Consider the following 23,319-nt stretch of genomic DNA (forward strand, 5'->3'; position numbering starts at 1 on the left):
ATAGCGCGAGAACCGTACATTTTCTCGGGATAAAAGTTACCCTATGCACTTTCCAGGGTCTTAAAGTATTTTAATACCCAACAAAAACGGTTAAACGAGTTAGGCATGAAGACAGACATACAGATAGACGCACTTTCGCATTTATAATATTAGGTAAGTATAGATAATATGGATATACCGCGGTAGGTCAACAAGTAAGACAAATATGGACACTTTTTTCAGAAATATAATAACGTCACATGATTTTCCTCCATGTCATTATAAAACGTTAGTAAAGGGCTAATATGGCGCGCTTGTAATGTGGCGGTAGAGGGTCGTCGAGCGAAGGGCCATCGTACAGAACAAAGGGACGATCTTTGTATTTTACGTTCTGTCGTTTTAATAGTCTCGCGTTTCTTTGTACTAAATTATATTTCTTTTTACGTAGAAACATACTGAAAGAAATAATATTTTATTAATATTTCACTAGGTCCCTGCCATTTTTACCACAAAGATGATTATTTATTTTTTATTACATACAAATGAACATTCACCTAAATCGTCAAAAATATTCCATGATCGATTGAAGGATTTTCGTGGCTTACAATATAGGCACTACTTCCATATCTCTAATTATACTTACAAAATAAGTTTCAGAAAAAACAAGTCTAAGTCTCTTTATTAGAAGCCTATATTATGTTCTAACAAAGAGGCTTAGATAGAAAAATAATTGTTGCACAAAAAAATATAAGTCGAAAACTTTTAAAGTATCCGAAGTAGGTTATAAGAAAATCATATATATCCATGTACGCTACTATTTAATGCATTTTAAATAAAAACTGCAACAATATTCTCGTTCGGAAAATAGACCGAAACGTTCTCTTTAGTTAATGCATAATTTTATAGTTAAAATCTGCACTGCGACCAGTAGTTACAGTAACTACGTCCAACATACATGTTTAACCAATTTGTATGTCAACAACTTGTAACGGAGCTCTACAGTATCGCCGTGAACTTACGAAAGCGGGCTTAGTAGAAACTATTAACAGCTGCAACGTAACAGATTTTTATTACCATAGCGTTTGCACTTATATGCTAATGTCTTCCGATAAAGTTATGAAGTCATTTGAATGTTAATTGTTTCTCCTAAGCCCATAAATATAGACTGCGGTCTGCGGTCTGTCGTAGAGTGCAATTCGCAGCTTTAGTGTAGAGCTCCTATAATAATAAAGTAAATGCTAACTGTACCATGTGGATAATGACGGTCAGGTGGGATAAGAGTAACCTTGGCTTGAGAGGAGACAGAAGGTCCTATATAATTTAATTAGTTTAGCAAAGATGAAACCGTCGAGCCTAGATAATTCCAGCGCAAGCTACACATCTCACCCGTGTTACACGCCGATGTTACACCTCTCACCCCACCTGACAGTAGCGAGGTCGCGCGCGGCACGGGCACGGGTCGGCACGCGGGCGGCGCGGGCCGGCCCTGCCCCCCGCCCCCCGCCGCCCGCCGCTCACCCGGGCCCGTGTTGCAGGATGCACGCCGTCGGCCTGCACTCGGCGCTCGCCATCCGCCGCGAGCGCAAGCGGCGCGCCGAGCAGCAGCGCGCGCGCGAGCGCCGCTACTCGCTGCAGTCCACCGAGTCCGGCGTCACTTCCCCGCACTGCTCCACCGGCTCGCTGGAGCGCCGCCGCCTGCGCAAGTCCGGCACCGCCGACAACGAGGTGGTCTCCTCCGTGGGCATGCTGCACCTGGGCGTCGTGTTCCTCGTGCTGGGCGCCTTCCTCGTCGCGTCCGGCTGGCTGCCCGACGACGTCACCAGCTGGAGCGCCGTCGGCTCCGTCAGCTGGTTCAACGAGCTCGTGTGCTCGGGGCTGTTCGCGCTCGGCGTGGGCGTGTTCCTCATCGTGCTCCACAAGTACCTCACGAAGAGCGAGGAGGACGCGCTCGAGGACTACGTGCAGCGGCAGCTGACGCGCTCGCGCTCCGGCCACCGGCTCGAGCGCGACGCGGAGACGGGCGGCATGCGCACGCGCAACGCGCGGCGCGCGCGCGCCACGGAGGTGCTACCGGAGCCGGCGGAGTACTCGCCGGGGCCGGAGCGCGCGCACGGGTTCGTGAACGCGCTCGCGAACGGCGATGCACCGCCGCCCCTGGAGCAGATCGCGGAGGAGGACGCGTCGGCGGCGTCGGACCCGGAGCGGCGGCGGTTCAACCGCGAGACGTACAGCACGCCGTCCGCGCTCAGCCTCAGCCCGGGCTCGGACACGCGCGAGCTGCTGGACGGCCGCTACCTGGTCATGTCCCGCATGTGAGCGCCCGGCGACCCCCGACGATAGGCCGCTGCCGTCTGTCTGCGAAGTGTTCGCTCACTTCCTATACACCTCCGCGTGTCTCCCGCGTTCCCCAGGTGTAGGCGCCCGACCCGGTGCAGCTCTAGGAACTCCCCCTAAAGACTCTAAGCCCCGCCTTCCGCTCGCTAGCGATCCCGCTCCCGGGGCGTAGTGCTCGATGATGGACACTAGCTAGGTTCCGTTGGACGCTTCGATCTCTGTGCTACTGATGGACCAATGAATGAATTTAGTGGTAAGTCATATCGTAGAGCACCGCTAGTGTGTACCGACGTACATCGACTCGACTCGAGACTCATTTGTCGTCGCTCGTATTCCTTTTCGATGTGTAATGTGAAATATTTTATCATATTCATAGAATAGAATGCTACGTTATATAATTTTGTTAGTCGCACATTTTATAAGCTACTTAAGCTGAGCTTCGCGAGTTATCCTATTATAGGCGATGCCCCGAAACGAGTCACCAAACTTCAAATATCAAAATTTGTGTGAAATTTCTTCCCTCGTTTCGTGGCTCGGGCCGTAACATTTGTACATATTGGTCGCATGTCGTATACTTTGCGCTACACAGTTCGCTGTTCGCTGTGAATCTCACTACTTGTATTTGTTTAATGACGGCTGTGAAATCGGATTTACAAATATCTGTTAACTCATTCCAGAAGTTAACTTTAAGGTTAGTTTGTGACCGTCGCTGATGTAAGTTTAAACTGAAAATGTCACCAGTCATATCTTAAAATATAATGTTTTAGTGCATGTAACTATTAAAAATGTACAATTTAATACTCTGCTAAAATTACAAGTTAAAAATTACAAGTTTACTAAATAATTTTCCTTCTAATATCAGTAGTATTTGTATTTAAAATTTCCAGTTTAAAATAAATAGTGATTTACGAAATTTCTAAAAAGTTTTTGAGTATATTTAAAGATAAATATTAACTATTACAGAATAAAGTAAAATTATAGTCGCTTACAGTTTCTTTTAGCTAACCAGTATAAGATAAAACGGATTAAAATTTGTACCTAAAATGTATTGCTAACTAAATCATTTTCTAGAGAGTAAGAACAGAAAGATCTAAAAAGATTTTAAAGTATTTTAAGACTACTTTTCTAAATGATTTAGTCAGTAAAGTACTGTAAGTATTTCGTGCAAAATCTAGTCAACGCTAGTCCTAGAAATTAATCCCAACGAATCAAAGCTGTATGCCTCACATAAGTCGAAAGTGTTATAGGACCTTAATATTGTATTATTCGATAAACAATATATTATTATTGATAGACATAACAGTTTAATAAATAATTCTTATATTGTACCTAGGTTGTTCTGACAGAATTTAATCTAAAAGTAGAAGAGAACTGTGAACTGCGACCTTCAAATTTAATATTTTTGTAGACAAAAACAGAAAATTAAAATCACGAATTGATGTATTATAAAAGGCATACAACTAAACAATTTCCAATAAAGTAGATAAACATTGCTGTTTACAGAAATATTAAATTTAACCGGAACGGAGTAAAGTTTTTAACTGTTAAATAAATACATTCTGCAATAGCAAATGTTACTTTTGCTTTGCGAATTTTATATTTTCGTGCTTGTGAAAATGTATCTTGAAGCTACACTGCAGAAAGCAGAGCGCACAAATTTATTTTAATTTAATTTTGTGGCTTTTCGTAAAGGCGGTATCAGACAGTTCATTCGAGTGATTACATTATATTTGATAGATAAATGTTGGATAGATTAAGGGCCTGTTTCACCACTTCCTGATAAGGCTATCCACTAATTAACTTGACAGATCAAGTATGGAGAATCTGTCAAAAAAGTTGTGAATAGGCTATCAGGCACTTTATCAGAAAGTGGTGAAACAGGCCCTCTGTGGTATGTATCACTCGCTCTCGGAATAAACAATGTCTGTGCTATTAATGGCAATACCAATAACAAATTCATTCAGGTATGACATCTTTTCTCCAGTACATAAGAAACGCAGGCGCACTGTATTTTATGTCATATCTACTGGTAATTAACGAAAAGAACAGGAAATGTTTTTCAAACTAGCCTTAAACCCGCTTTTTCCAATTTTTATACACTGTTTTTCTAAAATTGGTGGAGAATTCTTGCAGGAGAGGCAGGGTTACTCTCATGAAGAAATGAAAATACACACACCCAAGGGTTCATGAATTATGTACTTACATGGCTGTTGGAATTTCTATAGGGTGATCCTACTTCTCTTTATACATGCAAGGCTGTTCACCAATTTTGGGAAACTTGTAAGGTGGTATTCCGATTTTGCCGCAAGCGACGGCGAGCGACAAAATTCAAATGCCACTTTATGACCTAGGCCTTTATACCATACTACTACTATATACCATAATATCAGTGATGCCAACTCTTCAAAAAATTTCCCCTAAAGCAACTTGAAAACCCACTAAATTTCAATCAACACTCCCCAACTATATCCAAATATTAATTATCACTTGTGGGGTGCTTTTTTTTTATGAAATAAGGGGGCAAACGAGCAAACGGGTCACCTGATGGAAAGCAACTTCCGTCGCCCATGGACACTCGCAGCATCAGAAGAGCTGCAGGTGCGTTGCCGGCCTTTGAAGAGGGAATAGGGTAATAGGGGAGGGTATGGATGGGAAGGGAAGGGAATAGGGGAGGGTAGGGAAGGGAATAGGGTAGGGGATTGGGCCTCCGGTAAACTCACTCACTCGGCGAAACACAGCGCAAGCGCTGTTTCACGCCGGTTTTCTGTGAGAACGTGGTATTTCTCCGGTCGAGCCGGCCCATTCGTGCCGAAGCATGTCTCTCCCACGTGTAAATCAAAACGCTGAAAATACTACTTCAGCTGTTCTAAAAAAGTTACTCATGACGTTAATATTCATATAAAAATGGTAATAATAGTACTAGACACTAAATAAATATACATTTTCGTCTCAAACATTTTATGCCCAAAAAAACCCCTAAAAAGCCACTGTTTTTTTTCCCACTTATAGTGGGAAATCCCCATGGTTGGCAACACTGCATAATATACAGACTATATTACCATACCCACCTCCAACCGACATACCAGCCGATTTTCTTTGTAATGACGTAGAGGAAACTGAAACCTATTACAGCTTAGGTCATAAAGTGGCATTTCATTTAAGTTTCTGTCGGGCGCGGTCGCTTGGGATCGGAACGGAACCTTTACTTTAAGGTTTTCTACACTATAGTCTTTCGCCTTCCTAAACTTTATATTAGTAAAAGATGTGCCATATGCAATGTTTTTACATTTTCTTCGCATTTTTATATATTATAGGACATGTACGAGCACTAAGTGTAGACTAGCTATGCACATTAAGTATTAAATTCTTGTGCCTATACTTTTATACTTAAGTATTTTGATAGGGTATACTAAGGTTCCATCGTTCTTTACGTATCATTTTGTCACTTAGTTTCAGGCATTTATATACACTCAGTTTTATCGACAGTATGTAGACAATGTAGACACACCTTATAATAAATAACTCGAAAGGCCTGATAGACGTACGAACTTAAAGCAAGCGCGTTTTAAGTTCGCGAACTTACTCGGCTCGCGTCGGTGACACACGAGAATCGCTCACACTGGATTACCATGCCCCCAGGCTCGCGGCCCGCAGCTCGCGGCTCTTTGCTGACACATAGGCGATTAAGATCGTCGAGCCGTAAGTACACGTACTTACTCACACGTCTGTCACCCCCTTTAGGATGAAATGGTTTTAACACCGAGAACTGTTTTAATGGAAAATATCAAAACAAAATTTAAGACATTCAGTTGTTTACGTCGCACAAATAATGGCACAATGAGTAAATTGTAAAATTTTATATAATGAGCTTTTGCCCGCGGCTTCGCTCGCGTTAAGAAGTATTATTATATACAAACTTTCCTCCCGTATTTTAACCCCTTGGAGGTGGAACTGATCAAAATCCTTTCTTAGCGGATGCCTTCGTCATAACATCTACCTGCATGCAAAATTTCAGCCCGATCCGTCCAGTGGTTTGGGCTGTGCGTTGATAGATCACCATGTCAGTCAGTCACCTTTGAGTTTTATATATATAGACTAGATGTCCCACGCGGCTTCGCCCGCGTAAATTAGGAATTTTACAGAAACCGTACATTTTCCCATAAAAAATAGCTTATGTCCCTAGTCCCTTCACTTGGTCTACTCTATATCTGTGCCAAATATTGCCATAAAATTGCTCCAGTAGTTCGTAATGTCTAATATTTCCCGCGCTTTTCCCACATTTTCCTGAGTTTCATCGGTCGCATTAGTCTTAGCGTGATAATATATTAATATAGCCTATAGTCTTACTCGATAAATGAACTATCTAACACTGAGATAAGTTTTTAAATCGGACCTGTACTTCCTGAGATTGACGCGTTCAAGCAAACATACTCTTCAGGTTTATAATATTAGGTAGGTATATATTTTTTAAATTATCGCTTGACAAACTCGAGTCTCGATCTAAAAGACTATGAAATGTTATAATATGGTAGTGATGATGATGATGATGATGAATGTAATTTGCATAGTAGCATATGCTTTCCGTTCTTAAAACAACGCCGAAAGTCCCAAACTTCTTCTATCTATAAAGAATCAGGAGTTCTCTCAGCACCTTCCGAACCACGGTATACCAGGTATACCTCGGTGCAAAATCTTACTTGTTGGTAGCATATGCTTAGAATACTTCTCACGAAACCGAAGTCACCACATGTTTCCCTATAAATTTTGAGGAGTTCCCTCGATTACGGATCCTTCATCAGATCACCACTTTTGTAAATATAAAACCAAATTGGGATGATACCCTATATACCAAAAGAAAAATTTTGAAAATCGGTTAACAAACGGCGGAGTAATCGTCGAATATAAGAAAACGAACATAACACCTCCCCCATTTTGAAAGTCGGTTAAAATTGTAGCCTATGTGCTATTCTGATGTATAAGCTATATTATTGTAAAGTTTCATTCAAATCCGTTCAGTAGTTTTTGCGTGAAAGAGTAACAAACATCCATACATCCACACATCCATACATCCAAACAAACTTTCGCCTTTATAATATTAGTAGGATGTGTGTGTAATATATAACTGATTAAAAAAGGGAAAATAATGCTTAGTAATTTAACATAACACTAAAATAATTATGACCCGCAGACTTTTAGTCGGCCAATAGTTTGATCGAAAGCTAAGTACGAAGATGTATAAATGTGCGCACACTAAACGATTTGTATCATCCGATAATAATTTGCGTATTAAGTATACCCTATTATAAGAAGTCTCAAACTATGTACTGTCGATAACACTACATAAAGCACGCTTTACACTATAGACATTATAGATCTCATACACATCTGACATTTGTACTATACGAACTAAGGGTTGTATTGTTATGGTGAATCTAATATCATAAAAACCGATAATCGATTATCTTAATTAATATTTTCATCGAAAAATTAGAACTGCTATAATATGCTAAGCATATAGTACTTATCTGTAAATATTCTTACTGATCTTTCTTAGAGATTTTTTTAAATGTATGTCTCGCAGTCATCTGGTTGAATGTTCTATTTGCTTTAATGTCTAGCGAATCCATTGAATAAAAACATATTTATGAGAAACAAACGATTTTAATATCTCTATGAATAAAACCATTAAATTTAAAGTTAAAGACTTGAAGAGTTGGCCTTTAGTTTTGACTTTTGACGAGAGGATACACCAGGGGCGAGAGAAATTGAAAATAGGTATTTGAAAATGTATTGCTGTCCCACCAATCTCAAGTCTCCCACCGCAGAGCGCGATAGAGACAATACGACAAAAGTTCTAATAAAGGAACAGAAAATCATCGATTCGTTGTCCGCTGATTCCTTCTCCAAAACTCAACCGATTTAAATACTTTTTTCATTAAGAATTAAAGCAAGGCTTGAACTGTGTTCCTATGTTTAATTTTTTTTGTATATTCTAGCCAGTTTTGTTTTCTGGGTGTTGGAACACAGAGGAAAATCTGGCCATTTTTTTGGATTTTTGGACGTTCTTATCTTTTTTAATAATAAAATTATGATAAAAAAGAAAACATAGGGACATGCTAATAGTGGCCATAGATATTCAGGAAAAAAATCATAACTCTACCGGCATTATCCAGGGAGGAAACAGGGGACAACGTTTGTCTGGAAAAACGGCGGTGTGGACTCCTCTTCACGACTGAATTGTTGGCCTTAAGTCATTTAATTAAAGTATGGTTTTATGCAATGAACGTGTTAGTCATTCACTTAAATAGCAGATTCAACCAGATGACTGCGACATTTTAAAAAATATCTGAGGAAGAAAAAAATCTACTCGCTAGATTAACATCCTTTTTAATTTGTCATTTAAATATCCGACAAACTGTGTTCACAATGGAAATAATCACAGATTCAACAAAGACATTTTCTACTTTAAATGTGACAGTTGAATTTCCAACATGGCGACTTTTTTGTCAGAGAGACAAAAGAATGAGATTGCTAATGATGCCGCTAAACCTTATTATATGACAGATATTCATGTGTAATATTTCTACATACATACTGAATTCTATATGTATGTATGTAGTATGTATGTATGTAATATATTACTTAATATTGTACAGCCGACTTCGATCACTAATATACAAGATACACAATCCCATACAAAACCTCTCGAAAATCTGTCGCCGAGTAATTGAGTTTAAAAAAGTATACATTTATCTAAAATCAACCTTAATCATAGTAATTAAAGATCTTTTTATACAACAATGTACATGTGTGTTTACAAAGCAATACATTTTTACAAACGACGCACGCTTCAAACTAAATTCAACCATCCGCGTATATATCTTAAAGTTTAAATTCAAAAAAGCACTTCCATTTTACGGCCGCACTTCGCCGCTGGAACAGGGCGAAGTGAAGTATGAGTAGAGTCGAACTGTTCAACATTTTTTTGTTGATTGTAATAATTTTAATAGTCCATCTTTTAATTTTTCCGAAGTATAATGTATAAAGTGTGGAGTAATTATTTTTACTTGTAATATTATGTTGTTCTAATATGTTTAATTTTATAATTAACTAAAATATACGTGTATACATTGAATATAAATGCTTAGAACATACAACGCTCGCTAAAGTCGGCTTGAAAAATTTTTCTTTCTTTGCCGTGCTATAACTGATATCCAATCTCCACATCTAATTGGATCTCGAGGAAACGAAAAAATATTATATTCCTCATAAAAATAAGTAATAATTAATAGCGACTCCACCAAATGGAACAGAGACACAGTGTATAACCCGAACATTTCAAGTGGGCATGATAAACTACGATAAGTACCTTTAGTATGAGTATTCGCAATTGAGATGGTTTATACCTCGTGTTGATTTATTTACAACTTAATTTTAAAACTGTTTTTGTTGATTTCTTAACGAAATACCAATATTTACAATACAATTGTATAAAATATATTAGGATAAAATTAATACTTTCCGGAAATATGAAATTCCATCCTTTTTTTGCGTTTTAAACGTATGATTTTTACGATTGTTGAACGAGCACTGGGGCATGTTTCCCAGCGGAGCGTTCGAGCACTACTAAATCTAAAGTCCACCAGAATGTTGCGTTTGGTGCTCTTTGAGTGACGTCGTTTTTTGCCGCGGACTGTGTATCTTGTATATTAGTGATCGAAGACAGCCGAAGTAAAAAGTTTGTTTGTGTACGCTAATCTCACAAACTACTCAACCTATTTTTATATAATTTGGCACAGATATAAAGTAGACCACGAGGAGGGAATGAATTTTGCTTTGCAGTTTTACAAAGGCTTGCTGGAACGGTTCTCGCGGAATTTCTTTTAACATTTTATATTGGTTACAACAGTGTGACCCATAAAGTTAATATACCTAGCGGAATCACCGCTAGGTATATTAACTTTATGGGTTACACTTACACTCCTACCATAACTCTGCAACCCTAGTATAATTTTCTGTTGTTGTGTCACAGTTTTGGTATCGTGATTCGTGTATCGCTCAAACATGTTTGTTGTGATTTTTTACGCAATTTCGATGTTGTGGACATTTTTACGCTTTTGCGCCTTTATACCTATGCGAGTGCGCACTATATATAGGTGATATACATACTAGATATATCTATTCGTCTTTATTATTTGTTATATTTACAAATATTATCAAAACTGTTGTACAATCAGAAAGCGGTGACGTATTTTAGCAGTCATAACATAGCGGTGAAGAGCCAGTTTCTATGTAATATAATGACACTGGAATCTAATTTAGTGCGCCACAGTGCATTTCATTACCCCTTTACATTATTCCAGCTCTGGACTGGATCACTGGATTGGAATAATATAAACCGGCCGTAAATGATAACATTTCATATAGGGGTGATTGTCACCGTTTTTTAATTAGAAAAATGGTCCTTCATCGCTATATTACGACCGTAACCTGACGGCGAAAATATATTTTAGCCCCACAAACCATGTGTTATCTACAATTTTTAGGATGCTAACAAATTTTACTAAAGAAACAAGTATGAGATATGTCAAATAATAAAGATAGAGTACTGTATACCTTTTTATTTATAAACAAAATATATTAATTTGTTAAGTTAATTTTGTTATTGAATAATTAAAGTAAAATAATATATTGTTAATTACGTTAAAATAAGCTTTGTTTGTATGAATGTAACTAAATATACACTCGCGTATTTCCAATTTCATTGTTATTATTGTGAAGGGTTCATTACATAATACGATTTGTCGTAGCGTTGGTCTACGAACGGCGTAGAATGGAATCGTCGTAGCAGTCTACGTTTTTTTACGTAGCGTTGGAGCATTTTTCTACGCACTCTTCTTAATTTAATCCCTAATTGACGTGCTTAACTGTAAGGCACGACACTTAAGAAAACTTAACTTTCATTCAAATAAAAGTTTGACAAAAATGTAAGGAGCTTAACACAAAATCGTCATTAAATTAAAGTTAAGGAGACATTAAATGTCGCTGAAAGCGGTCGTTAAAGCCTAACTATATTTAAACTATTCATTTTGGAAACATAAGTTCCAACGTTAACGCTTGGTACGATATCGTAGCGCTTCGTAGCACAACGTTACGACTTGTCGTGTTCTGTGAATGAGCCCGAATATAAATGTCACATTTGACAAATTGTTTAAAAGTTGTTTTGTAACCGTTTACTCGTTTCGATTGTTTTACGATGTCCCGAAATCTTGTTACAAGTTTACTTCAACTTTTTATTCATATTTACAATTTGTATTCGCCTTCGAGAAAAAGTAATATTGTACAATTGAGAATACTTGAAATGATGCAAAAAGTTATATTACGGACGTCTCACTTGCGCCAATCTGGGATAAAATTAACTTTAACCTAGTTAACTCTGGTCCTAGGTTAAATATTGCCGTTCCTCCGGTTCTGGAAAAAAGGAATGATATTTTTTAAGGTTGCTTTAATAATAATTGGCCCAAATAGGCCTTAGAAAATTTGTAATACTAACAAAACAGTTATATCGGAAGTTTTTTTCTTTTTGAAATATTCCAGGGGAATAGTTTTACTGTCGTCAAAGATGATCATTAGACGACATAGCGTGTGATCTCTCTCATTCTTCATATTTATGATAGAGAAGGTTTTAAGAAAACAGTAACTATTTCGAACTACTATAATACTAGTTTCTAGAATAAGACCTAACATCAAGTGTCAAAAGTGTGAAGTTAAGATTACAAATGTACGATTTTGAAGTGCACGCTTAGAGTGTACAATATTACTTTTGCTCAGGTGTATGTATGTTTAGGTAAGCCACGACATTCCACTTTAGTATTTCCTTTCACTCGATTTATTACACTTATTATAATAAATTATTATAAATGCCAGACTTATCGTTTTATTACCAATAACCTACTTTAGGAGATTTTTTATAACTCATCTATTACAACTGATTTACTATGATACACTAGAGAAAAACGTTGTACATAGATTTGATACTAAAAAAAACTACCCGACTTAAGTCAAAAGTAAAAGAATAATATGTATTTATGCCAAAGAAATATTTTTCTATTACTTACACACATACAACCGTATGTAGTTATCATATTTTAATAATAATAATAATAGTTAAAAATACATTTAAAACCTTACATCGTTATATACAACATTGTAATATAAATTTTGTAATATACAACATTTTGCCTTCCTTTCATACGTTGCTAGACAGACAAAGGCGAACATTATTTATGTCTCGACCTTATTACTACACAGTGTCTGATTTCTGCTCTCTTCAGATATTTTTATTAATAAGAGTGTGAGTTTATATATAATGACAGCTGTGCCACTGGACCAAACTAATAACCAAGTTGAATTACGTCGGCTGACCGCCTGGCCGCTGTGTTAACTACATCTGTGGCTATCCTGGTACATTTGGTCAAATAATAATTTACGTACAAACAACAATTATTGATAAAATCCAAGTCCGGGTTCCCAAGAACAATTTTTTTTATTACTATCAAGCCAATTTTTTGTGAGTAGATTCGTTTTGATAAGACGAACGACTGTTTTATTTGCGAACAGAGATAGAAAGGATTGTACTTTGATTTGATGGTCCTAAAATATGGATTGTAGGACAATGTTACTCTTAAACAATATAACTAATAATATAATTCCGTTTTAGAGTTTGTTGATTAGTCAGACAGACAGTCTTTTATATAGTTAATTAATTAATAATTAGTATTCGTTTGTCCTAGTTTGTTAGTCATGTGGTCTCTCCGTTTTGGGCCATGATTGAAAAGAACGATTGCAAAACTGTATGTACAAACAAGAAACAAAAGTTATTATGATTTAGACCAGCGGTTCTCAAATTTTGTGGTGAATCCCTTTTTAGAAGTGACTGTTTAGACGGACCCCAAAAAAATTTTTTTGTCTCTGAATGAATTGTCTCCAAGCTCATCTGATGATAGAGTCTGGCTAGCGAAAGATGAGACTGGAAAAAGGCGACAAATTCAAAAAATCGTCGTTTAACAACCATGTCTATAGCCGGAATTATAGTTTTAATCTACGAACTACGAATAATAAGGTTTCTTAGTTTTTATTATTCGTAGTTCGTAGATTAAAAGTATAATTCCGGCTATAAACAGGGTTGTTATACGTCGATTTTTTTAATTTGCCGCCTTTTTCCAGTCTCATCTTTCGCTAGCCAGACTCTATTTCTAAAAAAATTATAGGAGCCCCTACAAGGACTTTGCAGTTTGCTACTTTGACAGACCGCTGGGGCTCCGCGAAGTTTGCTCTGTGCGGAATAATTTAGATCACTTTTATCAAAATTATATGTCGTTATATCGACATAGTACGGATTTTTGCTACCAGAGACATATAATTGAGTGGGAGGTTACGCACACAGACGTCTGCGAGCCGGGTAAAAAGCTATAAAAGGTTCCGCGACCCTCATTTGGGTCAGCCCCGTCTGTCCCACTTGCTATGTTTACCTGTTACTACAGCTGGACAGTATAGACCCAGGGAGACTTATGAATGTTCTTTCTCGAGCATTATAAAAGACAATATATTTTATGATAAACACAATATGACGCCCGCAACTCCGTTGCGTCAAGATATTTACGCAGCGTATAACTATTAAAAATCTTCTAATATCATGAATGTTCCCGACAAGCAGACATTTTATACAGGGTGCAATTAAACCTTGCGGCCAAATTTTCATGTATTGATCCTTTTTAAAAATATAAATAGACGTATTTTTTCTTTTATAATCACCCAGTACTAAAATGTTGAGAAATAGCTTCTGAAAGTTTTCCTAAAAAACACCACAATTAATGGATACTACGCGTCGCCGGCGTGTGACATCCGTGCCTCCCTGGCGCCACCCCCCGCGTCACCCCCGCACTACCCACCGCCGCGAAGTGACCGCTCTGCAACGATTTTTATGGGATAAATTGGGATAAAATATGTTATTGTTAAAAAAATTAACACCCTATTTTGCACTCTCCTAATGATACATAAAAATTGGCCGGTAGGTTTAATTGCACCCTGTATAATACTTGTAACAAAACTTAGTGATATTACTTTAGGGTTCACTGTGAAAGTAGCAGTAGCGCTGCAAAAGCAAATTTTTGTTTTGTCATTTATGGACAAGCACTCCAGCGTCATGAATTTTGCCACACAAAAGTAAAAAGCTTTTTCAGTGCTGCTACTTTCACAGTGAACTCTATAATCTATACTAGCTGTTTCACCGAGCTTTGCTCGGTATTCGATAAACCACGAATAAAATGACATTTTCTAAAAATGATTCCTGGCTAGATCGATTTATCGCCCCCGAAACCCCCTATATACTAATTTCATGAAAATCGTTGGAGCCGATTCCGAGATTCCAATTATATATATACATATTATATACAAGAATTGCTCGTTTATAGATATAATAAGATATTTTATTAATAATACTTTAGGGTCCATACACACTCTAGAGTACTACCTCTTAGTTTTGTTACACCTGGTTTTGGTAGACCTGAATTAGAATTTCCGAAAGCGTTAGTTTTCAAAAAAAAGTGAAAAATGTTTTATTTACAAGTCAATTTGTAAATGAAACATTTTTCATTTAATCACATTTCATAGTAGGTAATTCACAGTATAATATTTGTTAGTAAGGCAGTTAAATTTTCGGTCAAAATCTCTAAAGTGTCCGAGCACAGCTGCTAATGTTTAATTACTCTTGCAATATGATCGCTCCAATGAACAAGTTAAAATTTTAAAGCCAACTTTCAAGTTTTTAATCAGCCTCCGTAACTAAATAGCTTTGTTAGAGCTTTTATTTTAAAGCTCGCTATGATATAATTAATTATCTCGTATTCTGGATTATTATTTTAACTACAAGATAGCTTTAAAATATTTATTTCTACAATTCAAAAATATAGCAATAATTCATTTAAAAAAAATCAAAGATTAGGGATAATAAGTAAGTAATATATTTTCTTTCCCGGGTCAATTTCAGCAAAATCGGATCACCGGTTTAGGCATGAAGAGGTTACAGACAGACAGACTTACAGTCAGACACAATTTCACATTTATTATACAAAGTTATAAATGCGAAACTGTGTCTGTCTTTCTGTCTGTTACCTCTTGATGCCCAAACAACTGAACCTATTTTGCTGAAATTTGGTATAGAGATACTTTAAGTACCGAGAAAGGATAGGTTACTTTTTATCCATCATTCGTCATCTTGTTATAGATAATTTCAAATACTTATCACTGTATTTAAAATAAATGTTATTTTAGCGTGTATTCAACAAGCACGCCGTATTAATTAAACATTATATCTTTTTACTAAAAAGTAAAACCGCACCGTCCTTGGCGCTAAACAGAGCGTGGAATTAGTTTATTTTTAGCTCAATCCTTGAAAGTCCAGCTCTAGACATAAAAAGTTAAGCCTAGGCTTTATACAATCGATAAAGGTCACGATATGTGGGCCGGGCTTATAAATACTAGATACCTAGACTTAGCGCGTACAGGAGTGTGAATAATAAAGAAGTTTTAGTAACCCGTCGATCGTAGGAAAACGAGACACAATAGAGACGCAACAGACGAGAAACAATAGATATTCTATTGTGTCTCGTTCACCGGTGACCGTATGGGGCTTGATGAATTAATAAGATGTGAGGAGTAGACTTTTTTCATAAGTAGAAGTAGCTCGCCAAATGACAGTTTACGACGTGATTAGGCGCAGTTTTTTTTTATTATTATTTGTGTTTGAAAAAATATTATTCTGAATAAAAAATGTTGACTTTGTCTTTGACTTTGAAAGAAGTTTATTCACTTATCACGAAAAGAATTAAAAAACATAAACACTTTGTGACATAGGCTATAATATGTTATTATAGGTCTACCCATAAAGTTAATATACCTAGCGGAATAGAGCAACAATCTCGAGCTGTCAAACGAAACCGAAATTGGTTTCATCTGTGTGTAAAAATATGTGTACATTACACTTACACAAGCATGATTGAACATGAATTCTATGAGATTAAATTGTCAACGTGCGGCACGTGCCAACTGGACGTCAAAAAAAGAGTGCTGCTGTCATGTATCACACGTCTCTTTTTACCACGCAGTGTTACTGATAGTGACATCTCTCCTGCTCAGGCCTTTGTTTCTCTATTCCGCTAGGTATATTAACTTTATGGGTCTACCAGAATCTGATGGCAATTTTTGACAGCAGATTTTCAAAAAATATCCTTGATCATTGGATAATTTTTTATATTTGCATGTTTAACACACAGAAACAGCCGCTATAAGAAAAAAAGGATCAAAGTGTTTTATTCCAATTACCCCGGTATTGCTAGAGTCAATTTATTTTCTCACTTTTTGCCATCAGATTCTGGTAGACCTATACAATACAACACAATCGAAGAGTATAAATAACAAAAACAGTGGAATTCCAATTAATGCCAAACTTGCAATCACAATTGATTATGTTGTACTCAGATAATAATGGCCGCATAACACAACACTAATTGTATAGTCTCCTATACAATTTAAATAGAGTAACTAAACACAACATAATGACAACCTGCGCTATCCACGCGCATATTCAAAACCAATGTAATTTAGATTAAACGATATCCACGAGTAATTAAAATTAATGCGTATAATACAGAGTGTGGTGTGTTTGGGGTGTGTTTGAGTCTTTTTTTTTTTTTTTTTTTTTTATAAAATAAGGGGGCAAACGAGCAAACGGGTCACCTGATGGAAAGCAACTTCCGTCGCCCATGGACACTCGCAGCATCAGAAGAACTGCAGGTGCGTTGCCGGCCTTTTAGAGGGAATAGGGTAATAGGGGAGGGTAGGGATTGGAAGGGAAGGGAATAGGGGAGGATAGGGAAGGGAATCGGGCCTCCGGTAAACTCACTCACTCGGCGAAACACAACGCAAGCGCTGTTTCACCCCGGTTTTCTGTGAGAACGTGGTATTTCTCCGGTCAAGCCGGCCCATTCGTGCCAAAGCATGGCTCTCCCACGTATAAAATATTAGTGACACATTTTATACGTCTTTCTTCTAAATAGAGTTCATTGTATTGAAAGAGTTGCTTTTTTAACTTTTTATGGGCAAATATATATGACGCTGGGCGCTAGCCCATACAAATCACAATGAAATTGATCTTTCACCGCTGCTACTTTCACAGTGTATTCCAATGAATGTGTCACTAATATTTAGTGACACACATCCTAAAGTATTATCACTTGTTTTTTACAACTGTATATAAATGAGTATTTAATTCATATTATAAAAGCCTGAATATCGCGAGTTCAAAGTACAGTCTTAGTAAAATAATAATTATTTATTGATTCTAAGGTTGTATCCATTTTGGAGTTCAGAATTTATTGCTATCATTACGAAAGACAACTTTTGTAGAATGCAATAAAGTCTAAGTGAAATTGGACTCCAAATTCTTATATATCATGAGCACAATGGCCTTAAAAATATATAATTTCTATGCTGTTAGCTTAGTCCAGTTCTAATCTTCTTTTTTTGACCGACTTCCAAAAAGGATGAGGTAATACGTTCGGCTGTATGTATATATATTTTTTTAACAACTAGATGACATCTCGCAACGAAATTCGTTTATTGCACCCGAACCGTACATTTTTTCGGGATAGAAAGTACTGCTTGTCCTTTCTCGGGACTCACAGTATCCTTATATCAAATTTCAGTGAAATCGATTCAGCGGTTTGGGCGTGAAGAGGTAACAGAGAGACAGACTTTCACATTTATAATATTAAAGATTCCTAAGTGTTATTTTGGAACAATGGACACTGGACAGTCATTATCTAAAACCAAGTTACTTAGAACAACTCAGTTCCTTTGAATTTTAAAACTTCATACATAAAAGGTTATGGTGAAAACAATTCCAGGAGGTCTTTTCAAAACTATGACTCATCAGCTTTGAGGTTTTCCGCGAAACCAGGTTATCATGACCTGTATGGAGGTATATAAAAATAAAATTACCATGTAATTGCTTGGACCGGGAGCTCAATGTAAGCTGGTTAAGTGAAATTGTGCAGATTTTATGGATTCCTAATATTAATACTTCCAGGTAATAGATGCGTCACGGGTTTAAAGAATATAATATGTACTGAATTATATTATATTTAAATTATTTATGTAAATATTATCACTAATATTATGTTATTTATGACCCTATTGGTAGAAAAACTATTTTTCTATTAATTTTTTTCATCAACATTAACCGTATGGTTGAACATGATCCTTGATTATACATTGGTTTACAATGCACAGGTTCAAAAACTGCCCTTTTCAGAAATACAAACGTTATTGCGGCAAAATGTACAGTTCTTATCCAATTTCTCGCATTAAAGTCAGATTTCTAATATCTTATATCCTATAAGAGAAAAGGAAATTAATAGTTTTGTCTGTTTGTTACAGAGATGCTACAGTCGTTATTGCAGCCAAGAGAGAATCAGCGCCGTAAGTATCTGCCTGCTGGATGCCTGCAAGATTTGTATCGGAAGTCGGAACCACACATATTTCTGTGACAAAAATTACATATTTAACAAAAACTGCCTTTTCCGAGACTTAAAGTATCTCTAATCTCTTTACCACACCAAAATCTATTCAACTGCCTAAGCCCGGCCGGATTATAAGAATTTCTGATCAGAAAAATTCGGGCGCCCGCCGGACCACCAAACCGCACACCTGTCAGAAACCTTCCGGCGAGTCCGAGTTTAGTACACAAAGTATAGAGAAGCGGGACTAACATTTCTGATTAGAAAAATTTCGTCGGACGTCAGACACGTCAGAATTCTGATAGTATGGGCCAGGCTGTGGCCTGGAACTGGGACACTGCAGAACGCATCGTGGAAATTTCCGATGCAACAGTGACTTTTTCCAATGAAATTTTGCGCTCCGACATCGTATACGACGCCGCAACGTAATGTTGTGGCCTGGCTCGTTGTGGAGTGCGTTTCGGCGGGCGTCCGAATTTTTCTGATCAGAAATTTTTTATAATGTGCGGCCGGACTAATCAGAGAAGGTAACAAACACCACTTTTGGGTTTTAAGTTATTGCATAGTTTTTTTTTATTTGAGTCCGGTGACCGAATCAAGAAATTCCGTAACGAAAATAAACGTCGTTGCCGTGCATCTTCGGCACGGTGTTTATGTGCGTTCGACTAGACGTATGCAAATTATAATTGCATAAATTGATAAAAAATGCTATTCAATATCTTTACCGCGGCAGTCACCGAGTGCCACATGTATTTCTTTATGTCTGCCCGTCTACCAACTATCAGTTAACCCAACCGCCCATTTTTCCGTTAAACAATCTTCACATAGTTAAGTAACACGATATGAACGCGGCGCTCAATTAGTCCACATAATACGCTCCGCCTCGCACAGACAGAGGGGGTAAGGCAGGGGGGAGATGGGGGTTAGGAGGGGTTATAGGAGGAGGTAAACCCCCTTACATCGACGTAAGGTGTGTAGACGTCGCAGTATATTATTTGTGGTTTATCGCTAGAGCAAAATTGAAGTCATGTTATCTGAAGGTGAAATTTTTTTAAAGTAAATGAAACAGATTATATTGTTTTGAGAGAGTATAATATTTTAGTACACTTATCACTTATCGCATTCTACTAATACAAGTTTAAGGGTCAATTCACATCTCGACGTCGCGAGGTGAAGTGATTTATTTTTAAATAAACCATAAAAAATGGAATCTAAGGCCGCTGTATAGTCTTGTCAATTCAATCTATATCTTCTTGACATACGTCATAACCTTATGAATAAGACGTTTAAAAATGCGTCGCATTACGTTACTATACGTTACTATGTGACGTTTAATCGTACACTAATCTCTTTCAACTTAAGAGGGTGACTAACCCAAAAAATCAAACATCGTCCTCTCTTCACACTCACGCCCGTCTTTCATATGCCAGGTGAAAAGGACGACGCGGATTCATCGCCAAATTAGTTTTTTCTCAATAACTCGATAAATCAAACAACATTTAAAAAATCCGCTAGGTCGATCTCTCAATGATAGAATTACAATGTGTTAAAATATTAACTTAGTTCAATGCACAGTTATGGCAATAAATGAAAAATTTGTGAAAATTAGATGCATCTTTGTGATTTTTTTCCATCGAGAAAATTTTAAGATATCGTGTTTTTGCTCAGATCGAATTCTCGGAAATATAATGTAGTATCTAATTTTAGAAAATGAAACAATTCGGGGCTTATTTTCAAGTATAAAAATGAATTATAAAATCGACACTCTAGGGTTAGTCGCCCCCTTAAAGAGGGACATAAAACTCTAAAATACATTTACTATTTATTGCGACGTCTCGTAATATAGTATATCGAGGCGCTATATATTATATCGCGATATTATCAGTCCTGTCACATACAATATGCAACAGGGTTATTAAACATACTAGCGATACAGAGAAACAGATATTAAGTTCAAACTTAGTTGTCAATTCGAATGCACTACTAAAAGTATCTAAGGTGTGCTGTATCACGTTATGTGATCAGTGTTCGGTAAAGTATATTAAAACAGTACACTCTATCCTTGTAGAAGTGCAAGCAACGTACCATAAACAAATATGTTAGTTGTGAAATCAAATTAAAAAAAAAGACCATTTATCAGCTTATCTGTTGCCAGGTAATTATTTTAGTTTATCTGTAGTAAGGTGTTTCTTTACTCTATACTAGCGACCCGTCTCTTCGCAAAGAAAACGACTACATTTTATACTTCGTTACTCGTGGTTTACCTTAAATGATAAGATTTTGAGAAGATTAATAGAATTAATCACTTGGAACACACGAAATATATTTTAGGATTACGTTTAACGTGTTGCCTTTTACTTATTCAATTTATCAAGAAACATAGAGTTATTTAGCAACAAATACTTTATGAGTTTATTTTAATAATGTTCAGAATATCACAATGTGAAACAAAATAATTGTAAAATAATCGTAATAATATTTCATCCTCAAATTATAGTTACAATATAGGCCATTTATTAAGACCAATTTACGAGCTATAATAAAGCAAACATAGACTACCAAAAATTTAAAGTCATAATCCTTCATTTTGAAATGGCCAAGCATTAAAAAACCAACAATATTTATAGCTGTATGCTACGCCGCGTAGCGCTACGGCTCGGCGCGCTACGCGGCGTAGCATACAGGCGTAGACCCGCTACGAAGTAAGCTACGATTATAACTTTTTTCTTTTCTTTGTTTTGTTCAGTAAAGCTGACACGTAACTCAGCTTTATTAAATAAAACAATGAAGTTGTAGTAGTAAAGAATATGTTAACTAAATCTTATATCTTTAAACGAGCAATTCTTGTATATATATAATATATATTTATAATTGGAATCTCGGAATGGGCTCTAACGATTTTCATGAAATTTAGTATATAGGGGGTTTGGGGGGCGATAAATCGATCTAGCTAGGAATCATTTTTAGTGAATGTCATTTTATTCGTGTTTTATCTATAAATAGCTAGTAATATTTATTTAATTAGTGCAGAAAACATCTGGTTACTTTTTTACAATACAATTTCAGTGATAGTAGTCGGATTTATTAAAAACCAAGCCAGCCACATATTAGTTTTAGTGACAAGTTTTACAAATAATATAATAAGTAATTATTATTCAGAGGGCAACCGGAGTGGAAGGAATGGTAATTCCAGCAACCGACAGACTGAAGGTGAGAGTACACGAGTAGCAACCAAAATGGCCGCCTCTGCACAGCAGCTTCGCCAACCAATAACTTATACAATATAGTAAATATCAGTAACAAAAAATCAGAATTTGCTATAAGAGTATTATATTATTAAAACATCTTTTGCTTATGAAATGCAATATGAATAATTTCTTCGTCATGCTACGCTTACGTATAGCACTAAATAAACTAGTGCACATTTAAAATAAAGATGGCTGTTGAATTTTTAAACGGTACTTAAATTTGGGGGTCTCCTAAGTTCATTCAACACTGTAAAATGAGACATAATATGACTTAGGAGCCCCTACTACAAATCATTTTGAACCACATTTGCTAAAACTGAAAAGTAGGTCACCAAGTCCAAAAAGTGCTTTACACAGCTTATAGCTTCTCAAAGTTCACGTTCTCAAGAAAGCTACAAGCACATAAAAGCTTCGATGAATTCACTAGCAAACTACAGAGCTTTGGCGAAAAGTTTTAAAATCTTTAAAAAAATAAGATTTTAATTTTCTATTTAGGTTCTGTATTAGTTTAGATATATATAGAATAGGCTTCATTATATCAAAGAGATATTTTACATTTAAAAAAACCTATTAAATATTTTTTGTTCATAAAAATAAATTCACTATCACTCACAAAGCACAGCCTTTAGTATTAAATAGAAATAAGCTTATAATTTTATACTTCCATAGCACTAAATTTTAGTAAACAGTATAAACACATACACGCGTATTGTATAGTGACACTTTTATCAAAGACGTCACACAACTCACACGAAATTGTATGGATTTACATTCAATTTGTATAGAATCTATTGTTTGCGCCGAAGGCTTCATACAATTTCCGAAAAGCGTCTTGTTTCAAATTCATTTCCCGGTAAATCTCCGTAATCTTCTTTTGTTTGAGAAAACAGCGCCTAATATTATTATGCAACCTTTTCGCTCAATTTTTCTAGTAAAAGCTGAATGTTTTTGTAAATTATTACACTTAGTAGAAAACCAGTTTTGACACCTCCATCGTAGGTATCGCAGACACAATAGATTATTAATTATTCTCATGCGGCAGCCGACTGCCGCTTGGGGATTGATGGGTTAAATAAAAAAATTGGGTCTTAAGGTTTGGTAAAGAGGTATTATACAGAGGCGTACTGTGTGCAACGCTTAGGGCGCAAAGGCACAAAAAGGCGCAGGAGGTCTTTCAATTA

General features: G+C 36.6%; 1 protein-coding gene across 3 annotated transcripts in view; it reads left to right on the forward strand.

The window, feature by feature from the left end:
* The window catches only part of LOC121732265, a 76,349-nt gene that overhangs the window by 49,471 nt on the left and 3,559 nt on the right, over positions 1 to 23,319 (forward strand). Inside the window, exons 2-3 of one of the 3 annotated variants that reach the window (XR_006036344.1) lie at positions 18,811 to 18,852; positions 22,050 to 22,125. Coding sequence is in view for 2 of the 3 variants with exons in the window: in XM_042122088.1 (XP_041978022.1) it covers positions 1,516 to 2,295 (780 nt within the window). In the remaining variant the exon portion in view is untranslated. Of the gene's footprint in view, positions 1 to 1,514; positions 3,075 to 18,810; positions 18,853 to 22,049; positions 22,126 to 23,319 lie in introns of those variants that run through there. The other 2 variants (XM_042122089.1, XM_042122088.1) reach the window with 2 other exon arrangements.

The sequence above is a fragment of the Aricia agestis genome, chromosome 12 (genome assembly GCF_905147365.1).
Source record: "Aricia agestis chromosome 12, ilAriAges1.1, whole genome shotgun sequence".
NCBI classification, from domain to species: domain Eukaryota; kingdom Metazoa; phylum Arthropoda; class Insecta; order Lepidoptera; family Lycaenidae; genus Aricia; species Aricia agestis.